Source organism: Meles meles, chromosome 2 (genome assembly GCF_922984935.1).
Source record: "Meles meles chromosome 2, mMelMel3.1 paternal haplotype, whole genome shotgun sequence".
Classification (NCBI taxonomy): Eukaryota; Metazoa; Chordata; class Mammalia; order Carnivora; family Mustelidae; genus Meles; species Meles meles.
In genome coordinates, this window is record NC_060067.1 from 57,546,828 (window position 1) to 57,567,619 (window position 20,792).

Consider the following 20,792-nt stretch of genomic DNA (forward strand, 5'->3'; position numbering starts at 1 on the left):
ATACCTGATCTTTATTCTCTCTTATGTCTACCAGTCCAGGTCCTATATCACCTATAATACCCTGGACTGGGCTCTTGCAGACAGTTTTGTAACTATTCTGACTCATGGTAATCATTCCTTTTATATTCCTGTGGCGTTTTCCCTTTATATCACACAGAGTAGCAAGTTTGTCAGTAGCCTTTGCTGATCATTTGTATGTAGCTGTTCAGTTCTCAGCACAGAATTATAGGTTGCTTTGTTTTATACTCTTTTTTGTTTTATGTATGTGTTATCTACAGCCCCAGCTAGCATGTAAGTTTCTTGATAAATACTGTTCTTTTTGTTTTGTGTCATTTTCTTTTCCTGTAGAACTTTCATTGTTGAGGTTCCTCAGTGCTGAACTAACAAGAGGGTACTTCCTTGAACATAATGAGGCCAAGTATACAGAAAGAAGAGAAAGAGTATACACTTGTATGCGAATACCAAGAGAATTGGAAAAGGTACTATTTTTTTTCTATTACTAGACATTATTTTGAAAGTTATGTTAACATGTTAATTATATGAAAATAAATTGTCAACAGCTTGAGTTGAGTTTTTAAAATATTGGAAATAGGGGCGCCTGGGTGGCTCAGTGGGTTAAAGCCTCTGCCTTCAGCTTCGGTCATGATCTCAGGTCCTGGGATCGAGCCCTGCATCGGGCTCTCTGCTCAGCAGGGAGCTGCTGAGCAGAGAGCCTGCTTCCTCTCTCTCTCTGCCTGCCTCTCTGCCTACTTGTGATCTCTGTCTCTGTCAAATAAATGAATAAAATCTTGAAAAATTTTTCAAAAAAAATAAAATATTGGAAATAATGCGATCATATGTAATTAAATATGTTGGGAGTAGGAATTCCTATCCAGGAAGAGGCTTTAAAACTTATATTTTTAGTGTAACTAAGATCCAGTGTTTCTTAACTTTGCTGTGTGTTAAATTTACCATAATTCCACTTGTATGCTAGCCAGGTCAGTTTTTCCAAGGAATTAATCTCTACCTACTCCTTTAGTTCTTATCAGTTTTATTGTACTAGGAGCAGTATATTTTCCATTCAGCATGACAAATTATTTAATTTCAGCCCTTTTAAGGGTTTCAATTTCTCAGAAAGCCCTCTTATTTAAAAACACAAATGACAGTCTCTTCAAAGAAAAAGACGATTCGTTGCATCTTTGCCACAGAAAACCTCACATCCACATCCTGGCGTAGCCACAGTAGCACTGGATCCAGCCACACTATTCCGTGGTTGTGTCTCATTCTGGCAGGACCAGTCAGTTAGGGCAGGAAGGCCACTCTTTTCCCTCTGCATTGCTGCAGTTGGTACATCTGAGCAATTCCAAGATTTCTCACTAGTAAGGAAGAAATATTATTAAGAAATAATTCAGCTTTGGCTGTATCAGAACATGGTTTTGTACTTTTATAGTAACATAAAACTTTTAATAGTTTGATCAGTTCTTTAAAATCTTACTTTCTTTTGGGGTGGCTGTCAGAGGAGTTTTGCTGGTTAGCTCAGTCAGAGTGTTCTATAACAAGAGGGGCGGGAGACAGTGAGGAGTGAGGACCCAGTGGGTCAGGCTCATGGTCTTTTACTTCCAACAGTCCATCTGTATGGAAGAGGGGAGGGAGGCAGATATAGAGTGACAGTTTGAGAAGTTTTGCTTCACGTGGGTTCTTGATGGCAGGTCACCTGCTGCAGTTTTAGGGCGTTCTGTGTTAGGGTAGGGAGGGATGAGAGCAAGCACAGACTGGAGAGAAAGCAGTCATGGCCGTGAGACAATGGTTGCCTGTGGTCAAGATCAGTACCGGTGCTTAGTTATGATTGTGTGGCTGCTTCTCTAGGGAGGGTCTGGTTCCAGTGACGAGTCAAGGCCTGGTGGGTGAGATGGAGGAGTGTGGGGGTGCTCTCAGCACCACTGCTCCCCCAGTGCAGCAGCACCTTGATTTTCTATGTTGGAATTTATTTGAGAATTTGGCCAGGGATGGGGGGTAATGTTTCTTTTGCTTGCCAGTAATAATAATAGTAATATTAATTCTTATTAGTTCTAATAGTAATATTAATTCTAATAATAATAGTAATATTAATTCTTATAATAGTAATATTAATTCTTAATATTCTAATATTAATTCTTATGTCTTTCTTAAACATATTAACTTATTTTCTGAGCGCACTTTTTCTTTCCGGTGATAAGCCAAGGTAGAGAAGCGTGAGGACACACTGCAGAAGGAATTGGAGGGAGGTTGGCTGGGGCCTGTATCTTTGTACGGGACAGTGCCAGCCACAGTCAGCTTTTACCCACCTGGTCTCTTTGAGGGAAGGTTTTTCTCTCACGTGTCTGAACAGTTGTGGATTCCCATTTTTCTCTGAAGAGTGCACAGAGATTTGCCTGCAGTCCTCAGCCAAACTGTGGACACACGCAGGGGATTTCTTCAAAGCAAGAGATGTGTGTCTGGCCCCTTTTATTACCCTTCATGTGGCAGAAATGATGTGCAGTAGCCACAGCCCTCATGATGGTGAGCTCATCAGAGGCCCGGTCAATACACACATTCTCTCTTGTCTGTACGGACCACAGTGACATGCCAAGCAGTTCCTTAGTAGATTTCTCACAGAAACTTGTGAGCATTTCAAGTTTGTTATTGTGAGTGTTCTCTTCTGGGGAAAATGCCTGCAAGTCTTGATAAGACGTCAGTATAAACCAAACTGTTTTTCAAACCATGCTGTTTTGGGCACCTGGATGGCTCAGTGGGTTAAAGCCTCTGCCTTCTGCTCAGGTCATGATCCCAGGGTCCTAGGATCGAGCCCTGCATGGGGCTCTCTGCTCAGCGGGGAGCCTGCTTCCCTCTCTCTCTCTGTCTGCCTCTGTGCCTGCTTGTGATCTCTATCTGTCAAATACATAAATAAAATCTTAAAAAAAAAAACCAAAACTGGGGCACCTGGGTGGCTCAGTGGGTTAAGCCTCTGCCTTCAGCCCAGGTCATGATCTCAGGGTCCTGGGATCAAGCCCCGCATCGGGCTCTCTGTTCAGCAGGGAGCCTGCTTCTGCCTCTCTCTCTCTCTCTGCCTGCCTCTCTGCCTACTTGTGATCTCTCTGTCTGTGTAAAATAAATAAATAAAATCTTAAAGAAAAATGCTTTATTAAGGGACCACTGATGGGATGAGTAACCAGTGAGGTAGGTTGCTGTCAATTAGGAATTTTTTTTTTTTTTTCAAAGAAAAAAATGGAAAATTATCAGAGTGCATTGCTTGTACGAGAGGAAGTTTTTAGTCATAATACTTTGGTTTTATTTGTGTGTGTTTAAGAGGTATAATGTCAGAAAAGTTGAATTAACAGTGCTCATACATAGTTGTAATAATTTTCTAATCCTGTTTCCTATTACAGAGGCTTTTGCTTTGGGCCTATTTAGGAAAATTTAATTTATTCTCTTAGAACAACACTTCAGAAGCTTTTTTGCTTAAAATGTACAGAAAGGTGTCACATTTTTCAGTTTAGAGGAATTTCTTCTTACTGTCTCAGAGTAAGTGAAATGTAGAGGAAAGCAGAGTTCGATTTCAGTTTAATTACAGGCGTAAATATCTCCTAACAGGGTGAGTTCCCCCTGGTGTCTCCCAGACCTTTATGTGGTGAGTAGGTTTCACCAGGCTTTTATTACAAGAGTTGGGGGCTATCTAGATGTTCATGTCAGTAAATTTGCTGTCTGCTTGAAAATACCTAATATATTAGTACCTTTCCCTGATGTAGAATATAGCATACTTCTAATGTATAACACCGTATTCATTTTTTTCTTGTTTTTTTGGTAAATGTATGATATTTTCATGTAGCCTTTTCAGGAGGAGAAACTTGACGATTAAAGAGCACTTTGCTTCTACAAAGGTTGCAGGTTGCATGTGCTATAAAACACATAATTAGTGTTTATACTTTCAGGTCAAGAGAGTGGTCAACTGAGTATCTTTTACTGAACCTGTTTACTAATGTAAAAAAAATTCCAGAATTTTTGTGTAATTTTCTCAGTGGAAAAACACATACTTGGCATTCAGAACAGGTAAATTGCTTATATATTCAAAATAGTATTTCTAGTACTAGTAGTACCAGAGGAAATACTATTATTTTCCCCAAATAATAGTATTTCCTCTACCACTTTTTTCATATTTGAACTTCTCATTCTGATGTGAAGGGATAAAATTTTGGAGTGTTTTGTTGACCTTGGGGAGCATTTCTTTTTTTCCGCCACAAATCCCTTTCTGCCTGTGCACCCACACACCCCTTGGGTTCTCTTCCTGGATCTGTTACTCATTGTGTGTGATCTGTGTAGGGGCTATATTGTTTTCTTTGTACAGCAGAGGATTCTGAACTACACTTTCTCTGCGGTCTAAATGGAGACACAGGATAGTGCAGTGGTCAAGGGCATGAACTCTAAAGCCATTCTGCCCAGATTTACACCTCCACTCCAGCATTTATTAGCTGAGAGGCCTTGAGCCATTCACTTCTTTCCATTTGCCTCAGTTTTTTCATCTGTATGCTAATTATGGGGTGAGCCCTTTATAAATGTTTTAAAATATTTTAGAATCGTCACCTCAGCAACTTGGGGAATGCCCTGCCCTAGGAGAACAAAAGAAATTTGGAAAGGTTTCTTGTCTCCAGGTTGCATTCCAGGGGATGTCTCCTCACAGGAGGGGTAGCTGTCTTCTGAGGCCTCCCTGTACGGCAAGGGGTGACTGGGAGAGGTCTGGTTCCCATGGCTCCCCTATGTCCCACTGTGATCTAATGTTAGACTTTTAATTTTCCTGCTTCACTTGCTGCTAAATTTGACTTTTCTAACCCAGCAGTGGATGTGCTTTTCTGACTCTCTGCCTTCTTGGGTTGTTGACCACAGGCATTTTGGGGGAGAACTGTTGTCTTCCCTCTGTCTTTGTAACCATGCTGTCTTAGAGTAAACTGTGTGTCTTTCATGAAGGATTCGCTGATGGTCAAAAGAGATAGCACACCCCATCACCCTGACATTTTCTGTCAGGCCCTCTAGTGCCTGACCTCAGCACGCACATGACTTGGAGCCTATGATTAGGTCAGACAACTTTGTGAACTCAGGACAGGATCACCAGTTTCTTAGAAAATTCCTGGTAAGTGCTCACTGGCCCCTAGCCTAATTTGACTCATCCATTTATATGCCAGCTATTTAAATATTTATTTACATCACAGGCACTTTAAATGAGTTAGCATCCCATTTCCCTCCTAGCCTCATGCGATACCTCTTCTCTTCAAGGCCCATATTCTCCATGTGCGCCGACATGGCAGTCATGTTGGTGTTTGTGCTGCATTTTGACCCCATGGGAACAATTTATCCTGCACTCCATGGGAACAAACCCTTGTCAAGAGCTAATTTTGTCATATGTGTGAATCCCAAACTGCAGGAAATAGTAAGGAAATGCTTGCAAAAGTAGTCTTTAAAATTCCCTAATACACTCAAACACCAATTTGGAGACCTATAGGTCACTTACTCACTTATTTTTGATTTTTCTCAGTCGGTTTTGAGTACCGTCTGTACTCCAGGCACTTCGGCAGTGTGCAAGTGCAGAGCTTACCTCCAGACTTGCGAAGGTAATGCATTGCAAGGTAACAAGGAAAGGAGGTTGATTTTGCACCCGCATTTTTAGGGCTTGGGGGTTGTGTTAGGAAGATCCAGAGGTGGGAAACTGTTAGGGACAGGAAAGGACAGGTACTCTGGGAGGAGAGGCCGGGTCCAGGTAACTGTGAGTGGTCAGACTAAGCAGTGCAAACTAGCTTTGGGAGGATTTCTTAGGAATGCTTTTACGTGCATCTGTGACACATTACCTAACAGTGGCTTACACAGGTTTGAAAAGTTTTTTGACAAGTCTAGAGAAAGGAGGTTGCTTTTGTTCCAGCTGATTAATGAATCCAGTCTGGACTCAGAGTCCTTTTTATGTTTCCATTTCGCCATCCTTGGTAAATTGGCTTTCAGTCCTCTTGCTTGTTGCCTTTTAATAGAAGGAGGACAGCTGCGACCTCAGGCGATGCCTCTGCATTATCACTCAAAAGAAGAGGAGACTGCCACCACTTGAGTGTCCCTTTTATAAAGAATTAGAAGCTTTCCCAGATGTGCTCCCGCACACTTCCTTTCATGTGTGTCTTATTGGCCAGAGTGAGTTCCACAGGCATCCCTAGCTGCCTAGGAGACTAAGGACAGTGGATGTGATACTTTTCCAATAAAGGAAGTGGCAGATTGAGAATGGTGATTGGATTAGTCACCCCTCAGAGCTCTGCTTTTGAAAAATTCAAATAGCGATGATCAACATAGATTAGCATTAAGAGAAGCAAAAAGGTCTCAAGATCTTTCCATGTGCCTAATCTTTCTTTGGATTAAAATAAATTGATTTATTTATTTTACCTCTTAAGGAATAAGTGTGCTAGATACATGTCAGGGGTAGGTTGTGATTATTAGGAAGACTTTAATCAAAATTCCTTCTTTTCCATTACTTCCATATGTTTATGTAACTGCTTGTCATAAAAGGTAGAACTAAAACAAAAATATATTTTTGACTTCTCCTTACCTTGTAATTTTCTGCTTTTTGGCATTTTTTCATTTCACTATTAGCATAGTTATTTAATACATTTTTTTTTTCAAAAATGGAACTCAACCGCTTAGTCTTCAGTGGAACTGCTTAGTTGTCTTAAGAATCTAGTAAATTTTGGGACGCCTGGGTGGTTCAGTTGGTTGGACGCCTGCCTTCAGCTCAGGTCATGATCCCAGGGCCCTGGGATCGAGTCCCACATCGGGCTCCCTTCTTGGCAGGGACCTGCTTCTCCTTCTGCATGCTGCTCCTCCTGTTTGTGCGCTCTCTCTCTCTCTCTCTCTCTGACAAATAAAATGAATAAAATCTTAAAAAAAAAAATCTAGTAAATTTTCCTAAGCTTTAAATTTGTTGGGTGTAAGTATTGCTGTTATTTTTCCACATAGACTATTGCTATTATTGAAATGGACAAAGTTTACCATGATTCAGTAATATTGGGGGTCAAGATTCAGTAATATTAACTTTTCTTTTCAGCTCTGCAGGTGATAGGCTAGTGGCCCGATCAAGGCATTGAACTTCCCTGGGCTTTGACTTTCTTTGTCAGAGACTGTGTAGTTGGACTGGGACATCCTGAAAGAGCTGATAGTCCATGACTCTGAATGGTTTGCCTATGAGGAGCAGAGGAAACAGGAGCAAATGGAAAGCTTCACGGAAAGGGAAATTGTACTTACCTAGGAGAGGAACTTAGAGTTGCTTTCTTGAGTATTCAGGGTGGGGGTAGAGGAGGTAGTATTTGGAAAAAATAATTCACAAGTCATTTTCAAAACAATGAATTTATTCAGAATATCACAGAAAGCCTTTTCATTGTTTCTCAGTGTAAGTGTGTGTTAACAAAATATAGTCACAGCCATCATTTCACCTTTATTTCAGGAAAAAACAGTCCTGGGATTTCATGGTGAAACTGTATTGAGAACTTACCCAGACCCACGTATATGGCAGCAATTTCTTGGGCATCCTGCTCAGTTGCTAATTTCAAGGAAGTGAGTTTGGGGGATCATTCCCCTCAGTTCTTCTTATGATGCAATTCTTGTCTGTGACAATCCCTGACTCAGAAGTCCTACTACAAGCCTGCTCAGAAGCCGGAAAACCATGGGGATCTGCATTTCTCAGAATCTAGCATCTGGGCAGCCTAGGCTGATATTCCTCCAGTTCTGAGGCTTGTTGCCCCCTGCTTGGAGTCAGACGCCTGACTCTGCAACAGTCTTAGCCTTTTTTAACTCTCTTGGAGGACAGGGCCCGTTTAACAACAGCACCAGCAGCCCCTCCAGAAGTGGGGCTTGGAGGTGATGGGGGAGCAGCCCGGCATCCAGGGCCTCATGGCCTGGGACCCCACTACCTGTTGGACATATAGGACCTATGCGACAGTTCTAGGACAACCAGCCGAAGACTTCAGGCTCTACCCCATTCACTGATGTAGTTAAAAGATAACTTGTGAAGTTGGCACCATGGGCCTATGTTTATCTTTTTGAATCAGTAACTTACTTCTCTTGTGTTAGCTTTGGAAACAGTTTTAAATTTCTTTTCCTCCCTTTTTCCATTGTGCTGTAGCAGACCATTGTGATCTCTCACTCAGACCATTATCCTTCTTCACTGTCTTCACTGCTTACTCAGCCTGCTGTAGTGTGCTGATCACTCCCTAAAAAAGGATGTTTGAGCTGAGAAGTGGTGTGGTGGTGTGATCTTGGCTGGCAGCAGCTGCCACACCTATGTTCCTCAGCAGGACTCTCAGATGTGCCTTAGGTCCTCAAGGCACGCCCAGCCCACTGCAGCGCTCTTTGCTTTTTGCAAATGCCAAGTAATGGTCCCTGCCTCAAGGTTTGATGGGAGAATTCAAGAAATTAATGTTGGGCAGGTGCTTACAGTATAACGGTATTTGACATGACTGTAAAAGAAGCAAGAAAATCCAAGGACCTTTCCATGTATATAGTCTTTCTACAAATTAAAATCTTTAATTTATTTCTTTATTTGCCTCTTAAGAAATTTATTCCTTATGTTAAAATACATGTCAGGTTAAAAAAAAATACATGTCAGGTGTAGATTGTGATTATTATGAAGGCTTTCATCCACATTACTTGTTTTCTGCGGTTACATACTTATATGCAATGTTGCTTGTTATATTCGGGTCCTGGTAATCATTGTTTGCCTCCTCCTGGAGTGCAGACTTCTTGAAGGTATGAATTTTTGAATTCAGGTGAATAAAACTTATTATAGGGATGACCTTGAAGCAGTAATAGCTTTCAAAGTCAGTCATTTGTAAACTTTAAATTTATAAATTTAGAGAATTCTATTCTCCTAAGAATGATAATCCTTTCTTCTAATAATGGATCTCTGCATGTGGGTTTGTTAAAAACTCCTGGAACATGGGATAAAGGTTTATGTTCCTTAGTAATTACTGAAGATGGTTTCTGTCCCTCTTCTATGTAATGATCACATTCTGGCCACACAGCTTCCCACTCACGCTACACCTGGGCATGCTCTTCTCTTTGTTTGAATTTCTGTTCCTTCTTACTGCCTGCCAAAATCTAGTCCTCCTCTTATCTCCTCTGTGGGAGATCCTTGCTAACTCTGTTCCTCCTCCCCTGGGTACACGGTCCCCAGTTCCACCCCTATTCCTGCCCACCCTGCCCAGATTTCATTTCTTCTCCAGTGTCTCTGGAGCACATCATTCACCAGCACTTACTACACAGTCTGTCTCCAGCTCACTAGATTATAAATTCTTGGGGGAAGATGTCCTTCCTAATGACCTTTAATCCCCAGTGTAGAATTGAGCTAGATGCAGTCTCTGCTCTTTCAGGAGACCTGAGCTTTGTAAATTGTGAGACCAGGTTAAAAAACGGAAACACTGCTTCCTGCTTTGCTCTAGGTCAGCCAGCCCCCACCAGTGGGTGCTGTGTGGTGGTCATGGTGGAGGAGATGGTATTCAGAATTGCCAGGAGATGGTTTGTGTAATTCATAGAGGCATATTCCACAATTGTGCTATTTTAATTTTAGCCATAAAATTTTGTTTATTTTGAAATCTCAAAAGGAAGACAGGGTATTTTGTTAAAAAGAGACAGATTTTTAAAAGGTTAAGAAACCCTGCTCCATTCTCCAGGGAGAGAGGTTGGTGTTTTTATTTATTTATTTTGAGGTGAGTCACTTTCAAATGATAAAGAGTCATAGTAGTAGGTCCAAAATGAATGTGGGAAGAGTTGGTTGTAGAAATGTTCACTAGCCTGTGATGTTTTGTGGACCAATGTAGTAGAATCAGTGCCATTTTGTAGTTTTCTTAACATTGAAGTTCAGATGTTAAAACCTATGTTAAATCTTTTTTTTTTTTTGTAATATATATAAGAGGCATCTGGGTGGTTCAGTGGGTTAAGCCTCTGTCTTCGGCTCAGGTCATGATCTCAGGGTCCTGGGATCAATCCCCACATTGGGCTCTCTGCTCAGCAGGGAGCCTGCTTCCCCCTCTCTCTCTGCCTGCCCCTCTGCCTACTTGTGATCCCTCACTCTGTCAAATAAATTAATAAAATATATTTTTTTAATATTTTATTTATTTGACAGAGAGAAATCACAACTAGGCAGAGAGGCAGGCAGAGAGAGAGGAGGAAGCAGGCTCCCCGCAGAGCAGAGAGCCCGATGTGGGGCTCGATCCCAGGACCCCGGGATCATGACCTGAGCTGAAGGCAGAGGCTTTAACCCACTGAGCCACCCAGGCGCCCCATAAATAAAATATTTTTAAAAATATGTATAAGGCCAAATCCAGTAGCAGGGTTGAGGCTGGAAGGATGAGTAACAGGTGTCATAATAGAAACAGTGCTTCCATTTTCAGAGTTGTGTCTTCTACAGGCTGAAGTCTGGCCTTGCCTCTGCTGCTCACAAACCAGGCGGGCTCTTGAATCTCACTGCAGAGCAGGGGTGAGAGGGTGCTTCTTACCTCTCAGAGTGGAGGGGAGATGGACTGAGGCCATGGGCACAGTGCCCAGATGCACTGCGCAGTACCTGTACAACTTGCGAAGTCCTTCTGGACGAGAGCTCCTGCAAGACAGAAAGGCCAGCTGACATTTTTGTCCTTTCGGTGTTTCTAATTACAGGTTGTTTTATTCTAAAGAGTCGCAAGAGCTGTCTTATTAATTAAGCAGATTATTTTGAAATAATTATTTGCCCATATAAATTTTAAGAAATCCCTACTCTGAAAATGAATTTTAAGAGAGGTATTCTCAAATTGAATATCTGCAATTTGTGTCTCAGTGTTTTTCGTTCATTTTTGTACAAAGAGCTTCATAATGTGCTCTTACTCTGAAATTCTCTGCAAAGCTCCCTGTAGCCACTTTGAACTGTCTTCACTGCCCATGTGGCTGCCCATGAAGGGAACTGAGTTCCAACCAGTCTGCCTCTCCAGGGACCTGTTTTTTCAGACAGTGAGTTACCACCCTACATTGGGTTGAGAATTTAGTGAGATCGGCATTGTTTTATAAAGGGGAAGTAGAAAATAATCAACCTGTATTCCATGGACTAAAAGTTAATCTTACTTTGGTGAAATCTTTCTTTTGGGTTTTTGCCTTTATACAAATGTTTTGAGTTTTTTTTAAAACATAGAGTGTTTTTCTCATGGTGGATCCTGGTTAGAGCTTGAATCCTCCTAATTGGATAGTTTGCTTCTTTACAAGACTTTGACTTTTTCTTTTCTTTTCTAAGACTCTGGTTTTCTTAAAATAGTGGTCATACATTTTACTCAGCTATCATAGTCTGCCACATAAAAGCTGCACAATATTTAAGAGAAAAAGAGGAACAACTCAATGAGTGTTAGCCCTAGGAAGGTTTCCCACAGAAGGGTGTACAGCATTATGTCTTCTTCCACCCTGAGAAAATGCACAGACTGGAAGAGCAAAAGCCATAACTTCCAGTGTTTGATTTTTCTTGAAATATTTTCATCATGCTTTGTTATGCAAAGTAACTAAAGGTGTGAAAGTACATATTATGCTCATAATATACACCCAAAGCTTTTAATTCTTAATAACGTATTTTCAAAGTTAGCAATAAATCTAAATATGTGAAATTTATTTGCCTTTTATAAATTTGATTCATTAAATGTCTGTTTGCATTTTTTATGACACGAGGCAAATTAGCAAGCATTAGCACAAAGATAATTGTGTTAACTCCCATGCCTGGTAAAAGTAGGGGTAAGATCTCTTTGCCCTTGGGAAACTGCTTTAAAGAAAGAGTGCAGGGCCTGGGGTCAGGCAGACTCCAGTTCCTTTACTCTCACCCCCAGCCTTGGGCAGGCAGGCGTTCAGCTTCAGAGCTGTGGTTTCCTCAGGTGTCAACTAGGAATGGTAATAACTACCTCAAAGAGCTGTCAGGAGGGTTAAGTAGCAGGCTCTTCCACTGTGCTGGGAAGATGGAGCACAGAAGCCACTGCTGTCCGGTCCCTCCAAACTTGGGCGGTTTGGGGTGGGGGCTGGGGTGCACATGAATTAACTGAGAGATGCCCATGCAGTGTCCTGCAGGGTGCCCAGCTCATCTTGCACCTGCCATGGTTTCTTTACCTCCTTCAAGAATGAATGTTTTTATGGTTCCATCTTGTTCACTTTATTAGGAGATTTTCTCACTCTCATCTGTAATGGATTTACAGGATCCTGTGCCTTATGAGAAAGGACACCATCTGAGCAGCAGGCACTCAGTCAAGTCCACGCTCCCATGTTTCCAAACCCTGAAAGACATTTCTGTTGCTTTTCTTGTGCGTTGTGTGTTCTCACTGCACGAGTACTTTCTCTCTACCCAGCTGCAGTGTCCATAGACCACAGCCACTTGCTTTCCCTCTGGTTTTATGTGGCAGTCTATTACACTGATGGCTCCAGGCCATCCACAGTCAGTATCCCATGTGAGATTACTGCTTGCCCACTTAGTTTGCTGGGCTACTTTAAAGTGTGAAGAGAAGGGCCCGGTAGACTTCTGTTACTGTTGTGCACCATGAACAATGCAAATACGAATTCTTCTAAGCCAAATAAAGGTAGCTGTTCTGTTCTTTAAGAGAGAGATTTAGTCTTCATAATTTCTTTCCTCCTCTGTGCTCTTGCTCTGCTTCTTCCTCTGTCTTCCTCTGGAAGCCTCTTCCCTCTTCTGCCCAGTCTGCCCTCTCCATGTGGCAGTCACCCTCATCTTCTCAGATATCTTTATGGGTCTCCTCTGGAGCTTTTTCTAGATCTCCCCATTTTGGTTTGGCCATTCTCTCTCTAGGGCTCCCCTGTTCCTTGAAAACTTAGTTCTATCATAGCAAATGTCTCTGTGTGGGTGGCTCTGTGCTAAAATGTGAATGAGCTTAGTGAGTGTGGAAATCCCATCCTGGTGTCCTGCCTGACTTTTTACCTGCTGGGCTGAGCATGTTACTTGGCCCATATTAGCAGCTTTGTAGATGTTGGGTGAATGAGTAATGTGCTCATCCCTAGTGGAAGGTCAGGAGAAAGACAAAACCGCTTACTCTCTTTCCCAGTATTCAATCTCTTGTTGCATACACTCTGAGATACCTTCTGGGATGTGCAGCGTTCTAGTAGTTTCTGCCTTTGAAGTGCAGCCAGCAGTCCACCAGGAAACAGAGAAAGGCTTCTTGGTGACAGGGGAGTAACAAATATGGGCCACCAGCTTTCTGTGGACCATGCTGTCTTCTACAACACTCCTTTGATGTAGAACAAGGAATCAGATGCAGGACCTTGGCTACGCTGGTGACAGACAGGATGCCTGACTGGCCAGCAGCCTTGGAGGGAAGACTGGAAAGTGGTTTGTAGCATATGACTTGGTACTTTTGTTGGTGTTTGTAGTGAATCAAAATTGTTTTTTAAAAAAGCTCTTAGGTTCTCTATATTCTGATTGAGAAATCTGGCCCATACATGTACATACTCTTTTGAGACATTCTTGCAAAAAGTTAATAAAATGTGTCCTTTCTTTTAAAGGTTTGCTAGGGCTGCTGTCACAAAGTGCTGCAGACCAGGCAGCTTAAACCACAGAAAATTTTCTCACAGTTCTGGAGGCTGGGAATCGAGATCATGGTGCCAGCAGGGTTGATTCTTTCGAGGCCTCTTTCCTTGGCTTATAGATGATGTCTTCTCCCTGTGTCTTTGTATTATCTTTCCTCTGTCCCTGTCTGTGTCCAGATTTCCTCATCTAATAATGACACCAGTCACATTGGATTAGGACTCACTCTAATGACTTCATTTTAATTTAATTACCTCTTTCAAGAACCTGTATCCAAAATGGTCACCTTCTGAGGTACTGGTGGTTAGGACTTCAACATAGGAATTTTGTGTGGACACAGTTCTGCCCATAACATTGTGGATTTTAACTACTTAATAAATTTGTGTAGGACACTGCATTGCCTGAGGTTACATGGAGTGTTTTGTGGGAGGGCATGTAGAACGTACCATGTTTGTATATCAGACATAGAAAAAGTCATTGCTCCTCCAGTAGCAGAGTGTGGTAGCCTGGGTGTGGCAACTTCCCCAAGCCATCAAAAGACTCCACCCTCCTGTGAAATACAGTCCTGCATTTAATGGGACAAGGGTATAATGTTACAGGAAAATAGGAAGGACTGGACAAATGCACAAAAAAGGGGAAGAGGTACAGACGTTAGCAGCTCTTCCTCCAATTAATAATGCCTTCTGAGTACAGCAAATTTGAGTGCACATGAAATTATGTTAAAATTAGTAATCATTTTATACATTTGTGGCATACACTATTTTAAGTGTCTTTCTTAGCCTTTCCTGTCCATGAAGCACTCTGATACATAGAGACAGCAAAATCCTTCAGAGTCAAGTTAAAGGTTCTAGCTGAAAGATTTTCTACAGTATCTTTACAGTTTGAGGAAGTCCATACAAGGTGTTTCAGAGCTGTGGTTGAGGGCAGATTATCTCTTGAGTAATTGACTTTTCTGGGTGGTAAACCAAAGGCTCTGGGAGAAGAACTACAAACTTGCACTTTGAAGAGGACTTTTCATTAAATGTGGCACATGTACCCATGTCCAATTACTAACTTGTTATTCACATAGCTAAGTTACGAGGAACGAATCCCCAACCGTGTTTAGAAATTCCTCTTTTGAAATCTTCACCAACAGTTATTTAGAGAATATTTATTTTACGTTTTGTTTTTTGTTTTCTTCTCTCCTTTTAAAATCTAGCTCATGGTTTTTGGAATCTTTCTGTGCCTGGATGCATTTCTGTATGTGTTCACCCTGCTTCCTTTAAGAGTTTTCCTGGCACTATTCAGGCTCTTCACTCTGCCTTGCTATGGCTTAAGGTAAGTTTAAGATCGTGGGCTATTTCAAATGTTTAAATTATTTTTGCTGCTCGTAAAAGTAGTATTTTACTACTTGTAGTTGTTAAAGTAAATAGTCACTTGGATAGATTTTGCAGAATAGGGATAATTTATACAGTTTCATTTATACTTTGGCATTAATGCATGAACTAATGCTGTTTGTCTTTTTAATGAATATTATATAATGTACTTATATAATATTTTCTTTTTCCATGCATACTTTTTTTCCAAATGGTTTTGAACTAGAACTTTGCTTTGGCCAGTACAGTAATATTAATAATGCAGGCGACCATGTAGAAGAGTGGGAAGGCATGGGGACTAAGAGCCAAGGATCCGGTAGCTACTATGCTGCTCGCCCAGTATATTTGTGTTTGTGAAGTCCCTTGACCTCCAAGGCATCGTCTTGGGTTCTGGGCTGGGAGTTATCAGAATCTCCTAAGGAGCTCTTACTTCAGGGGCTCCTCATCCTCTCATTTAAGAATCACCGTCTTAGTGGCCTGGGGAGCCTTAGTTAATGATTCCCGATGAGACTCCCTCCAATTTGTGAACAGAGAACACTCTCAAAGACCATTGGCCTGGTGGGAAGGCTCAGACAGCCCAGCCTCACATTGCTTAGTTGGTGAGGTTTGGGCAGCTGCTTAACTTCTCTGTTCTCTAAGCCTGTTTCCACATCACAGTAAAGGGGATGTTGAGAGCCTAACATAGTCTACCACAAAGATGGGAGGTGTAAAAAGAATACCCAGCATGGTGCCTGTTCACAGTAGACCAGAACAAATATTAGTTTCCTTCCTTTTCTATCAAAACTAGGAACAGGAAGATGAAAATGTTAAGCTTACATGAATCTTAATGCTTTATTGGCCTTGAGGTTAGAAGTTTGGGTTTTACAGTTTTCTTTTTTTGTACAGACATGTCAACATGTCTCCACTCTGTGGAGTCATTCTCTAGTATATTATTTTACAGTTCTTAGGGTAGTTGCCCAAATGACATTTCTCACATGGATCACTTTTCTAGACACATTTCATTCTGAAAAAGTTTTAAAATGCTGAAATGGACAATAATAAGTAACTTCATTTAACTAAAAGTAGGTGACTATTTTTTGGTATGTAAAAATATAATTAATGTAATTATCAATGACTTAAGCATGGAAACTGAGGTAAAAAATTAATGGTCAATATACAAAATTATGTGTTGAGTTTTTTTTTAATGGCTAAAGTCTTGGAAAATTCTCTTTTAAAGTGATAAATGGGCATATACTTAATATTTACTAAGTAGTGAATAACACATACAGTCCCTTTAGAGGTAAACCTTAAACAGTTTCAATAGGGAAGACATCCTTGCAATATAAATTGGAAGAATTTATGGTCGTGATGATCATGTTATGAAAAGAGAAAAATTCTTTGCCAGATTACATGGAGCAAAACAATGGTCATCAACCATGATCATCACATCACTGTTTTTTGTGATACTTGACATGTTGTAGCCCTGCCTACCAGAATGAGAGAATTTTGTGGCATATTTTATTAATTACATGTTAGTCAAGTGCAAGACTCTTTTAGGGATATAATCATCAGCTTTAGGAGAGTCAAGTATATATACCTTTGGGAGAATTTTTAATGCTTTATTCTTAGTAGCAAACCTTTTTTTTTTTTTTTTTTGAAGACATCTGTAGCTTGATACTTTTAACATTAGCAAAGCCAAATCTCATATATTTTTTTCTTTTATCACTGGGGGCTTAATAAAATTATGATTATTTTAGTTTTGAGAAAACCAGAGAAAGTATCTAATGAGGCATCACTAAATGTAAATATTCATGTGGACTGCATAGCCTAGATGGACACATAGAAATTTGGATAGAGCCATGTGAAGCTACCTGACATAAAATAACTAATGCCACATAGAGGTGTTCATGTCTGCACTGTGAGCTAAATTAACTTTTTAGTTATTCTTGGATCAACAGTGTGCTCCAGCCTATCTCTAAGTGAATGGCTTTCAAAGACATAGGGTGTTATATATGGCTGTTGGCATGATGAGATAAAACATTATAGGGAATATAGCCTAAGAACTCTCTTCTAAAGTGGGTCCTTCCCTGGGTATGTTAGTACACAGTGGCTGCTTACTGAATGAAGGACAGCGGTGATTTGTCAGTGTTTCCGAATTCCTTTTTAGGCTCTGTTTGAAGACCATCTGGTTATTGTACAAGACATCTTAGAACTGTGTCGTTTGGAGTGTTCCTTGTCACTGGGGAGAAACAGGGCACCCCAATCCCATGAGAAAAGTCTTTCGGTGTTTGTTCTGAAAACTAAAAGGGGTGCTGCAGAGAACTGCCACATCTTCAGTCCTCACCTCCAATTTGCTTTGTTGTGAGTGGCCGATGGATCCTGGAGCCACCTTTTCTAGATATTTTAAGATTTTTTTTTTTAGATATAAAATAGAGGTGGTTGCTTTTGTATATTACTTTAAAATACTTGCAGTCTAAATTGAGTAGTGTTTCAAAACAAAATTAAAATGTGTTCTATTGTCAAGGTTTTAGAGCTAAAATGACACCAGAGGGCAGTGTGTCACCCCACATGCAAGACTGTTCCCTTGTCCTATGAAAACCATTCATGCTATTTCTGCAGTTTGGACCAACTGAAAAATTACATTTTAGGCGGTCACTAATAAATATATGATGTGTATAATATAATGTGGAATGCAGTTAAAATTACATAATAGAACTTTAGCAACTTTCTATATTCTGTGCAAGTGTAGGCCAGAATACACAGAATGTGAAAATACTGCCTTACTGTCTAGTATTAAGTATGCTTTATCAAAACTAAGTAATCTGTGCTCAGAGTAGTGTGCATTGCAATTTATATTTTCTTAGAGAGCAGTTTAGAAAACGGTGTCTTTTTGAGCATTGTTTTTAAAACCACCAAATTTGAAATGTTTAAAACTTGAACTATAATAAAGCTATTATTAATATTATGTCTAAGACCTTTTAAATATTTTAGGAATATAAAAATACATTTATTTTAAGAAAATTATTATTTAGAAATAGCCAAAATCTGCTTTCTTATACCATTTCTTTCAACATTCTCTACTTCCATTAAAGGTTGATTTGTCTCACCTGTAGCTGTGCTATGTTCCATCTTTTTCAGCAAGCAAAAAGTGCTCTTTCCTTCAGTCTGACTTTTATTTTTTCAAAGGGATAGAAAGAAATTAAAAGAAAAATAAAGAAGTTGATTGTGGGTTTTTTTTTCTTCGAACTCTTCCCTTATCTTTACATCCCTATATGTCTTTATATAAGAAAGTCACTATGTTCCTACTCTCTTAGTTCTTTTTAATTCCCCCCAAAAGGGGGAAAAGGATATTTATCGGAGTAATCAAGATGCTGACACGAAAACCGTGATTTTGCAGTGTCTAGTACTGTCCGTTCCAGTATGACATCAATAGTTGTGTCAGGTTGTAGCCTTCTTTCCATATTTGTGAGTAGAGTGCTTGCCTCCTCTGCTTGCAGAGTTGTGTCTGATACAGCGTGTGTGAGAGGCTTTGGAAAACTGACGGCCTCCCAGATTTTCTGCTTTAGAATTTATTCTTTGGACATATTTCTAAATATTCTGTAAACTTGCTATGGTTTTTGGGTTTTGCCACTTTTGACAACTTTGTACACAAGGACTCAGCCTTTCACTAAAGCTAAGTGCCAGAGCAATCCTGCTCGCCCTTATGAGAACCCAGCCTTCATTGTGACTACCCCACCGGCTGGCACTTGGCCACCTTTGGATCCTGTTAAAATATTGTTCATTTAAGAAGTTGGCAGGGTGATTGTTTTGACTTGGTAGGTGTGTTTGTGTTGCCTACAAAGGGTCACTGCTTCCATAAAAAATTTAATAATCTCAGGAATACTTATTGGAAAACCTTTTACTAATGAATTAATGATCTTGAAGTCTTTGCTCCCAGCTGTTTTGTTGGAGACTAAAGTAAATAGAGAAATATAGCCAGATTGTTTAAAAACAGATCCCTGTGTTTCTTCCCTCTTTTGCATATAAGGTAGTATAATTTTTAGAAAGATATCCAAGAAACTTGAATATTTTCAGTGACATGGAAATCAGAATTAAATTTTGATTCATTTGATTCATTGTATGAGGTATGAGTGTTTCTTGGAAGAATGAAAGTATTTCATTTTTTAGAAGAGTAGACTGCTCTGTATTATGTTAAAGAGGTATCAGACCTCGTTTTTCCAAGTTTGCTTATAGAATAAATAAAATAACTAATTGTGGAAGTATTTTTTATTTACTTGGCATTCTTGTGAATCTTCTCTGCTCAAACCTGTGACTTTACTTTGTGTTTTAGAATTCTCCATAACATTTGAGTTAAAAGTTGAGGGAGATTGTAGAGAAAACAGTGCTATCTGGTGCCAAGAACTGAGTTATTTTTGAAAACATTGCTCAGATATTTTAGATGGTAATAAGTGTAGAGTAGGCTTAGGTAATAAATGCCAGAGTGTTTTTCTTTTACAATCAGAGCAAATAAAATCTGTACAAGCAAATTTCCTGATCGCACTTTGGTTTTAGGCTTTAGAATGCTTACTTGAGGTTTTGTGGACTTCTTTGTGTTAAAGAGGCAATAGTGTCTTTTTCCTCTGAGAGTTTACCCCACAGAAAGGCTTTTATCTCTCAGAAGAATGGTGAATTTCAAATGCTTGAGAGTTTCTTAACCTGTTGGACTTCCTCTGTCCATATTTCTTCAAGATATTTCACCCAAAATTCACTTCACTCACACACACACACACACACACACACACACACACACACACACACGATTTTTCTCTTCAACATAAGCCTCAATTGTGCCCTAAATGGTTTAATATCACCCTATAACACGTGAAGGGAGAGCCCTTGGTGGCTTTCTTTGGGGAAACAAGTATGTTTGCAATTTCCTCTTACCAGGGTTGATCCGCGTGGGTGATATGTAGAGAGCAATATATTTGTTTTATTAGAGTCTTCATAAATCAGGTTTTGTTGTCCCCTGTTTCCTCACCATGGCACTCTAAGTAGCGTAGCAACATTACAACCTTCTCTCTTTCTTTCTCTCTCGTGAATCAGACCGAAGGGAGGAGCACTTTCACTTCCTTTATAGAATGGAATGTGGTGTCACAGGGACTCCTTGTGGTGAGTAAACCCTGATTTTTCCTTCTCTACTCTTGGCCAAATTGACATCAGTGCAAACAGATACGATAATGGAAACAACAAAAACAGCATAGGCAGATAACCATTTGAGAACGGACACCTAAGGAAACGTGGTCTTTATCCTTACTTAGTCCTAAAGCTTTGTCCACATTTTTGCAAGATTTGACCATGATCTTACCTAACATAGGAAAATCTTCAATCAAATGATCTTCAATTACACTTGCTGCTCTAGACCTTGAGAGCAAGTACTTTTTCTCTAATGCTATAGCAGTCAACTAAGCTTATAATAAGTTCCTTCCATGTAAGCAGTTTTTATTTTGCATTACTCCATAACTTTATTAAACCAGTTGGGTTTTTTCCTAGTATAGTCTGAAATTATTTTAAAGCCCAAAGAAAGACTTTAATCATTCAGTCTTAGGACTTAGTAATTATTTTTCTACTGTATGTTGGGAAAACTTAAGATTTAAAATACTTTTTTTTTTTTTAAGATTTTATTTATTCATTTGACAGCACAAGCATGGGGAGTGGGCAGGTAGACGGAGAGGGAGAAGCAGACTCCCCGCTGAGTAGGGAGCCAGATGCAGGGTTCAATCCCAGGACCTTGGGCTCATGACCCAAGCCGAAGACAGATGCTTAACCGACAGAGCCACCCAGGCACCCCAAAAATACCATTTTCTAATTAAGGAAAACATCTTAATCTCAATACTCTATTTGAATTTACTTCAAAATTATAAAAGGACTTTTTTAAA

At 40.1% G+C, this 20,792-nt stretch overlaps 1 protein-coding gene across 1 annotated transcript in view; it reads left to right on the forward strand.

Annotated features, from left to right (window-relative positions):
• TAPT1 (transmembrane anterior posterior transformation 1) overlaps positions 1 to 20,792 on the forward strand; it is a 65,489-nt gene that overhangs the window by 12,798 nt on the left and 31,899 nt on the right. The window contains exons 2-3 of the mRNA XM_045996837.1: positions 349 to 479; positions 14,742 to 14,860. Coding sequence (XP_045852793.1) covers positions 349 to 479; positions 14,742 to 14,860 — 250 coding nt within the window. The remainder of the gene's footprint in view (positions 1 to 348; positions 480 to 14,741; positions 14,861 to 20,792) is intronic.